This window comes from Galeopterus variegatus, unplaced genomic scaffold (assembly GCF_000696425.1).
Source record: "Galeopterus variegatus unplaced genomic scaffold, G_variegatus-3.0.2 Scaffold19347, whole genome shotgun sequence".
NCBI classification, from domain to species: Eukaryota; Metazoa; Chordata; class Mammalia; order Dermoptera; family Cynocephalidae; genus Galeopterus; species Galeopterus variegatus.
Genome location: NW_007745458.1, coordinates 1 through 8,601, shown reverse-complemented (window position 1 = coordinate 8,601; position 8,601 = coordinate 1). Strand labels below are relative to the sequence as shown.

General features: G+C 37.7%; 1 protein-coding gene across 1 annotated transcript in view; it reads left to right on the top strand.

Moving 5' to 3' along the window:
- Nucleotides 1-7,569, top strand: part of LOC103583057 (DNA repair protein REV1-like) — a gene marked incomplete at both ends in the record, with an annotated part of 12,394 nt that extends 4,825 nt beyond the window's left edge. The window contains 4 exons of the mRNA XM_008564478.1: nucleotides 70-80; nucleotides 171-290; nucleotides 6,257-6,477; nucleotides 7,397-7,569. Coding sequence (XP_008562700.1) covers nucleotides 70-80; nucleotides 171-290; nucleotides 6,257-6,477; nucleotides 7,397-7,569 — 525 coding nt within the window. The remainder of the gene's footprint in view (nucleotides 1-69; nucleotides 81-170; nucleotides 291-6,256; nucleotides 6,478-7,396) is intronic.
- Nucleotides 7,570-8,601: the final 1,032 nt, after the last annotated feature.

Genomic DNA, 8,601 nt, shown 5'->3' with positions numbered 1-8,601 from the left:
AGCTTAAATTCTGCCAGTTTTATACCTTGTTTGAAATGATCAAAACTATATTATTTTCATTGCTTTTAGAAATTTGAGAGGTAACCTGTCTGTAGATGTCTTTGTTAGGAAATTTTAGAAGTAATTGTGAATATTTCTTGAACTTTTTTTTTTAATTTTTAATTTTATAGGCTCTAACATTCTCTTGGCCAGAATGGCAACTAGAAAAGCAAAGCCAGATGGGCAATACCACCTAAAACCAGAGGAAGTAGATGATTTTATCAGAGGTCAGCTAGTTACTAGTCTACCAGGTAAATAATGCAAATCTTTTTAAAAAAACTTTATCTATTATAGACATTTATAAGTGTTTGTTATAGCTTTATAATATATCTTTTTCCACAGATAAGTATAAAAATTTTTAAAAATCTATTATCGAGTGCCATGAAAAATGAAGTTTGGAATTTTGCATTGAATGTTCCTTCAATTGATTTATCAAGACCATAATATATTGCATTTTAGTTTTGCCTCTAATGGGTTTTACTTCAGGTATTTCTCAAGTAGCAAGATTAAGGATTCTAAAAGTTAAATTTTCATCCAAATAGGATGAAACTGACTTTTGTACTTTAAGTAAATTATAATTGAAATATAGTGTACTTCTACGCCAAAGTTAAGGTTTTGAGAACTGATTGTCCTATTTATAAAATAATGCTGCAGGACTCGTGACAGTTTTCTGTATTTAGTAAGCAAATAGTTTTAAAAGTGGAAAATGTATTAGCTGTATTAGGAAAAATAAAACCTAAAGATGAAATGTGTTTTTGTTAACTCCAAACATTGAAGAAAAACTTCCATCTACATCTTCCTCACTTAAGGTGCAGGATATTTAGTTATTTTGTATTTTGTGTAATTACCTATTTGTTGTACAGTAGTCCATGTCAGCTTTGCAAAGGTCCAGTGTACATTTATAATGAAAGTCTTTTAATTCATCTATTTGTTAAAATGGATTTGGTGGTACTTTTATATGCATATTTTAAAGCCTGATAAAAGTATATCTGAATAAAAGTATATCTCAACTTAGAAATTTCTGTGATAGGCCATAAAATATTAAATGACCCAGACATCCTTTTATGGTGGGTTAGTTTTAAAGCTTCCTGACTCCCTAGTAAATAACTTAAAGCAATCTATTAGTGTGAGAAATGTGAAATTTGACATTTTTGAGGGTCAGTTTGAGGTATAATTTGAAGACTAGCCTTATAAAATCAAACTAGCAAATTACCTCATTAGAAAACGCAGTTTGAGCAGTTTTAATAAGATATCTTATTGCAGTTTTATACAAGAAGGAACCAGTGTATTTAAAACTGCATGTAAAATTTGAGTTTAAGATTATTATACTAGTCATCTCTATTTTGCTTGGGCTGCCATAACAAAGTATACAGACTGGGTGGCTTAAACAACAGACTTTTATTGTCTCTCAGTTCTGGAGGCTGAAAGTCCAAGATCAGGGTGTCAGCAGGATTGGTTTCTCTGTCCTTCACTTACGGGTGGTCGTCTTCTCCCTGTGTCTTCACATGGTCTTCCCTCTGTGTCTGTCCTCATCTTCTCTTCTTATAAGGACACCAGTCATATTTGATTAGGGCCCACCCATATGACTTCATTTTACCTTAATTATCTCTATTAAAGATTCTATGTCGGGCCGAGCCTGTGGCGCACTCAGGAGAGTGCAGCACTGGGAGCGCAGCAGCGCTCCTGCCGCGGGTTCAAATCCTATATAGGGATGACTGGTGCGCTCACTGGCTGAGCGCGGTGCAGCTGGTCTCAAAAAGGACAAAAAAAAAAAAAAAAGATTCTATGTCCAAATGCAGACACACTATGCAGTACTTGGGGTTAGGACATCAACATTTTGGAAAGACATAATTCAGTCCAAAGCATGATCTTTAAACTGAATAGATTTTGAAGTTGTTGTTGTTGTTTTAAACTGAAGTAGAGAAGTTTTAGCTCCTTGACCTAATAATTTTGCCATTCACCCTGATTTGCTTCCTGGCTGGAAAGACTTTATTTCATGACAGGCAAGCGTGAGGTTACATGTTACCATTCTTTGAACTGGCTAAGCTTTGAGGCACAAACTTGACTTCCCTAAGCGACATCCAAAAGATAGAGGCAGCGAAATTGGCTCCTTCTTCTCTTCAGAAACAGGTCTTACAGCACTGGTAATAATAATGGTTCATGTGATTTTCATGTGTTTAAAACTATTGCCTTTTATAAAATCCCCAAATTCTTAATCTGACTGATATAGAACATTCAGGTGTGCAGAATGTCAGCTGCCTTCATTATTACCCCTGTCCTGAAGATGGCATTGTAACCCATCTTTTCCTAAAGTTTGCTCCACAGAATACAGGCTGTTCCTTAAAAAGGGATTTTACATATGTGTGGGAACCTCCCCTGGTAGAGGGCCATACAATAAAAGTTCTGAGAATTATTATAATAAAAAACCTGTTTATATTTGTTAAAAAGTAGTAATTTCCCAAAGATATTTGGTACCTTTTAACATCTTATAGAACATGCTGTGAGGAAACTTTGCTCTCTAGCCTATAACCAGAAGAAATTCATTGGTAACTCTCTTCACCCCCAACTTTATTTTGGTCCCATGGCTCATAATAATAGTTTACCAAGCACAAAATGTGCTGAGCATAATAAACATAGTTACGTAAGAAGGAAAAATACATAGTAAGGTTTTGTTTTAGAGGGCTCTAACAAATTGCTTAATTTGATCTATTTACCTAATGAAAGAAAGGATTGTCCCCAACAACTTTTTCAATACTAAGAACCATTTCTGTGTGTTCTTTGGATCTTTGCAAGGCTTTTCACCTATGCATGTGCCCTTAATTTAAGGACCCTTGGAACCTTGTTCAGCCAGTACTAGGTTGGTGCTTGCAGTCTGTGGTTTCCATCTCTCGGTCCATTCTCAGAGAAATGAGACTTAAACACACAGGTGTTCTTAAAAATGTGCAGTATCCTAATATGTAGCCACTAGCCAAGTGAAGCTAGTAAAATTCAGAGTTAATTAAAGTTAAATAAAATAAAATCAACAACTGATTTCCTCAGTTGCACTCTGACCACCTGTCAAATGCTCAGTAGCCACATGTGGCACGTGCCTTCTGGATTGGACAGTGCAGCAGAGAACGCTCCCACCAATGCAGAAAGTTGTGTCGGGCAGCACTAATGTACTGTAGCGCTAACATGAGCTTTATTCTTTGAACTGTTACTCCTCCATGTCTGTGTTGGACAGCCAAGTTCTGGATGCCAGGGAGGGGACATTATTGGCCATTTTTAATCCAGAGTCATAGTTCCCCTTCAGGATACCTAGCCTTTGCCATAGCTGCTTGAACAGGAGCCTCCACATCTTTGTTTTCTTCTCTTCTTGGAGACTCAGTTCCAAGTGAGGACAGTTTTCTTCACTTTTCCTTTCCAGGGGGCTGTCCTCAGTTTGGGCCCCGAGCCCCCCTTTACTTTCTTCTAAGAGACACCCCTGTTTCCTTCTAAACACACACTTAGACAATGTAGTTAAACTAGCACTCCTCGCCAGGGTTTTGGCACTGGCTCCAAGCTTAATTTTTCCACCCCCACACAAAGTCGTAGGGTTTAGGGATAGACTACACCCCCAGGCCTCCCTTCCCCACCTCAATCTCAGGCCCATTTCATTCCATCAGATGAGCTTTCCATGGAGAAGAGCTTTTCTTCCTCCGTAGAGGTACAGTTCAATTAGGTTAGACTGATTGTGGTTCATTTAGTAGTTTTATGTAATAGCGTTTCCTTTGCACCTATTAATGAATAATAATTCCGTTCCAGTATATTCAAGATACTCTTAAAACTGTGGGTCCCCCCCGCCCCAACATATACACACACAATCAAGGGTTGTTATAGCCTCTTGCTAATCTTACAAGTCTGGGAAAACAGATTGGCTCCCTAGATCTGCTAGGGAAAGATCACACGCAGATTGTGGGGGTGGGGAGCAAGACAACAATGGGGAGAAAAAAATAGATAAAAAGCCTTCCCTGAACGCAAATAGCTGTGCAAAGTGTCTGTCTACCTTTGGCCAACCTAGTACAGGATTTATTCATTCCTTTGGCTTTCTCTTTCTCATCGTAAAAAGCACTCAGCAGATAGGTTTCACTTAGAATCTCACCTTTTTGTGATTGGTATTCTTCTGGAGGATTTCTTCTTTTTTTAATTGTTAACTCAGAGTCTCTGGTATTCTTACTTGCCCTTTGTTCTGACTTGGACTTTATTTTACTATGCAGATATTCAAAACTTTATTTTTAAAAATTGCCTTTATTACAAATTTAAAAGTCTGGAGAAACTCCTATTTCCCCACCCAAAGAGTTCATGTACATGTACAGCAGAGCTAATTCATTTTTAAAAAGACATTATTAAAATGGCAAAAGATAGCATCCGTGCACGTTAGTCCAACTTCTAAGAGGTAGTGTAATCCTCCGGTAGTCAGAGTACCACGGTTAGGAAGGTTGCCTTAACCACTGGAGTTAATAACTCAATTTGTTCATTTAAGACCAAGACATAAAAATGTTATAATCCAGCAAGGGACAAACTACTCAGTTCCTAACTGACACTTCTTGATGGGGCCCCACGTTTTCTACTTGAGATGACGTTGATGTTTTTCTTTTCCACTGGCCCTCTGGATGTTTCCCCAGATGCACTACTCAGATTCTCTATCTCTTTTGGTGCAAAGGTGAATGGAAACTTTCTCTGAGTAGTGCGTTCCACTTAGTTATAACCTCTGATATTTAAAAACACTGGTTCATGAGCAACTGAAGTTTCTGTGAGAATGCCCCATGGGCACTCATATTTCCTGATCCCACACGAAGTAAGAGTATAAATGAATTCGAAGAAACTAGGCAGCACTCTGTTGCAGGACACCAGTTCCTAATATAGCTCATAAATCTGGGGAATCTATATAAGATGCTCGTCTAATTTGGACCCAGAGCCAGAATTCAGAGCAGGTGACAGACAAATCATCAAGACCATGAATCATCACAAAAAGTATGAGGAGCCCTCCTCATGCACCAGGGATCTTCATTGCTTCAGATCGCAATCCAAGGTATCATAGGACACAGGAAATCAAATCTCCTGACTTGAACTCTGAAATGGCACAAATAGGAGCCAGTACCCGTAACACCTTTCAGCTAACTTCAGGGAATAAATTGTCTTGTCTGGACCACCTCCACGGCCATAGATAGGTCTTTTGTAAAGGTGACAACCTCCCAGCCTTGTGTAATACATTACTCCTTCTAGATGCTGTCCTGGCAGAACCGAAGACCACTCAGGAGGACAGGAGTTAGAAGTAACAGTAGCAGTGACGAGCAGAAGCTAGCAGACTGCGCTCTGAGCTCTGTTTTGGTTCTATAGAAGACCAGAAATACAGTCTTTGCCTCATTGATTGAAAATACTTATTTGATGGTGTGGAACCATTTTAATAAGAATTATAGCTTCCATGGGTCACTCTAATCCTAAATATGCATATTTTCAAAACCTTCTAGGGCAAATTGAGGGACATTAAGACCCCAGCATAGAGCAACAACTCATCAGCACCCTTTGGGTGGAGCTCAAACCTTGCATCTTGCCAAGTAGAACATAGGGACTTGTGCATGCTGGGCCAGCTACAGGAGGATTAATATCTCTTCAGGGAGATCATCTTTTTGATAAATATGTCTGCTTCCCTATGCCCCCCAATTTGTTTGCTTAGGGGTCTGCATCCCCAGGTCATTGGCATTATTTTTGTCCAGTATGATACTGAGTCACAATTTTGGATCTGGGCCTATATTGTAATTTCTTGTTCCATTTCCCATTCAAAGAAAATGTGGCTAAAACCATTGTGAAATTGGTGGTCACCGAAATCATAGTAGAGTCCCTAGCATTCTATGACTGTTGGTATGTCTGTAAATCATACTATATACTCGTATAAACAGGAGACTATTACTTCATTAGTTGATTTTGTAAGATAGAAATCTTGACATTATTCACAAATAAATAAAAATCATATTTTTTGGATAACTTTAGTCATCCGTATTTGTGGAATTTCTAGAAATAGCAATACTAGCATGATTTTACAGTAAAAACCTTTTCAGTATATTAGATGCTTCACTTATGTCACAGAGATTTTAAAGGAGATTATTCTAGTTTTGTGCATAATGGTTATTTCATATTACTAAAATTGTTAATAGTTTATTCTTCATAGTTAAATAACTATATATATTCCCTTTTCTAGGAGTTGGACGTTCAATGGAATCTAAGTTGACATCTTTAGGAATTAAAACTTGTGGAGACTTGCAGTATATGACCATGGCAAAACTCCAAAAAGAATTTGGTCCCAAAACAGGTCAGATGCTTTATAGGTTCTGCCGTGGTTTGGATGATAGACCAGTTAGAACTGAAAAGGAAAGAAAATCGGTTTCAGCTGAGATCAACTATGGAATAAGGTTTACCCAGGTACTTATCACTTCACAGATTTTACCTTATATTCCTTTTATTTTTACATAGTCCTATTTCCCCAACTAAACCATAAAACTCTTGATGCTTGAAATTAAGTCTTATGACTGTTGGTATTTCCAGAGTTTCAAGAAAGTGTTTGGAGGCAATGCTGGTAAAGTAGAGCCCCAGATAAGGCTGAGGGAACTCAGATCTTGGGGAAAGATACTAAAAAATTATGCTTTTAGAGTAAGTTCTTAGGGAACTTGAGATTATAATTATTCTGATCTCCAGAAGAAAAAAAATATTTTTAGCGTTGAAATACTTTTTAAGCTGTCATTAAAAGTAAGTTTCAGGGCCGAGCCCGTGGCGCACTCGGGAGAGTGTGGCGCTGGGAGCGCAGCAGCGCTCCCGCCGCAGGTTCGGATCCTATATAGGGATGACCGGTGTGCTCACTGTCTGAGCGCGATGCGGCTGGTCTCAAAAAGGACAAAAAAAAAAAGTGCTAAGTTTCAGCTAGCTCCTTATTATTAATTCTTCTGGAACAGATGGTTGGGTAGTTTTCCTTTTCCTTCAGAATACGTATTTGGATTGGGTTATGTCTTTGGAATTTATGTTAGCAAACACCACAGAGCACATTTAATTCACAGACATTAGCTTCATAAGGACATAAATATAAAAGAATTTCAACAGGTTAACAATGGCGTAGAAAAATAAGAAAGGAAAAATTCCTTTTAAGTACTCATTACTTTTGCTTTGTTGGGAAGATGGGTATTTTTATTTAGTATATATTTAAGGGTATATAGAATGTTTATTTTTAATAAATGCTTAGCAGGATAGCAAATGACATGTTTAACATTAAAAGATAAAATACTTGAGAAGACTTATTAGGTACATAGGAAAATAATATGGAAGTTTTTCCACGTTTGTCCTTCTGTAGCCAAAAGAGGCAGAAGGTTTTCTTCTGAGTCTTTCAGAAGAAATTCAAAGACGACTTGAAGCTGCTGGCATGAAGGGTAAACGCCTGACTCTCAAAATCATGGTACGAAAGCCAGGGGCCCCTATAGAAACTTCAAAATTTGGAGGCCATGGAATTTGTGATAATATTACTAGGTAAGCATATTTTTAAAAGAATACTGGTAATTGTTTCATTTTTGGTTATCATAATTAGTAGAAGATAAAACCATGGAAGAGTCTGAATAAAGACCTGTACATTCTGGTGTTTTTTGACATTCTGAAGAACCAGGCCTCAGCCCAAGGCCATTGGACTTAGGTTACCACACTCAGCTTCGGCCAGTCACATGCACACGGAGGTTAGCCTGTTGGGGAATCCTGAGCTTTGGCAGCCTCTCCCTGGGGTCTTCAGGCTATTAACTTTGGTGCACGGACAGGAAGAAAGGAAATGGCTGCAGACCTGCAGACCAGGGGGACTGTTAGGGTTCGTGGACTTGGTGGAACTTTATCCCTGAGGGAAATTTCAGTATAGTAATTCAGACTTACATAGTTTAATTAAAGGTAAGCTCATACCAACCATATACATTACATTCATGTACATGGTGATATTGCTAAGTCATGAGATGACTATTTTCAAACACGAAACTCCCAAGTTTACCACGAATGCATTTGTTCATGAAAACAGGGATGATAAATTACACATTAAACAACATAATTTATAAAATACATTTTTATGCAATTGACTTATCTTGAACTGTTATATTTACCTACTTTAATAAATATGATGTACACATATTTCAAGTAGTACTTAAATATAGTGTTAATCAGGAATATAATTATCTTTTTAAATACAGTTTCTGTGGGAAACCAGATCCAAATTATAATGCCTTTTCTAGGAATATAATCTGTTGTTTTAAGGCCTGGAACTTTTATTTGTTCGAGATACATGGAAAGGATTATCCAAAAAATTAAATAATTTTCCCTTGGAAAGAGAACTGGTAGTAATCTATTAATCTGTTATCGAGTTATAATTCTCTGTTTGCAATGGGACACGCTGCTCATACCAGAGAAGCCCAAAAGGCTCTGAAGGAGATGGTGGGTGAGTGCAGCACATTTTTGGCAATTCATAATGCTGGTGGATCCTCTGGTCCTCCTGCAAGAGTTCTAAAGATTGCTCAATCTAAAAATTGC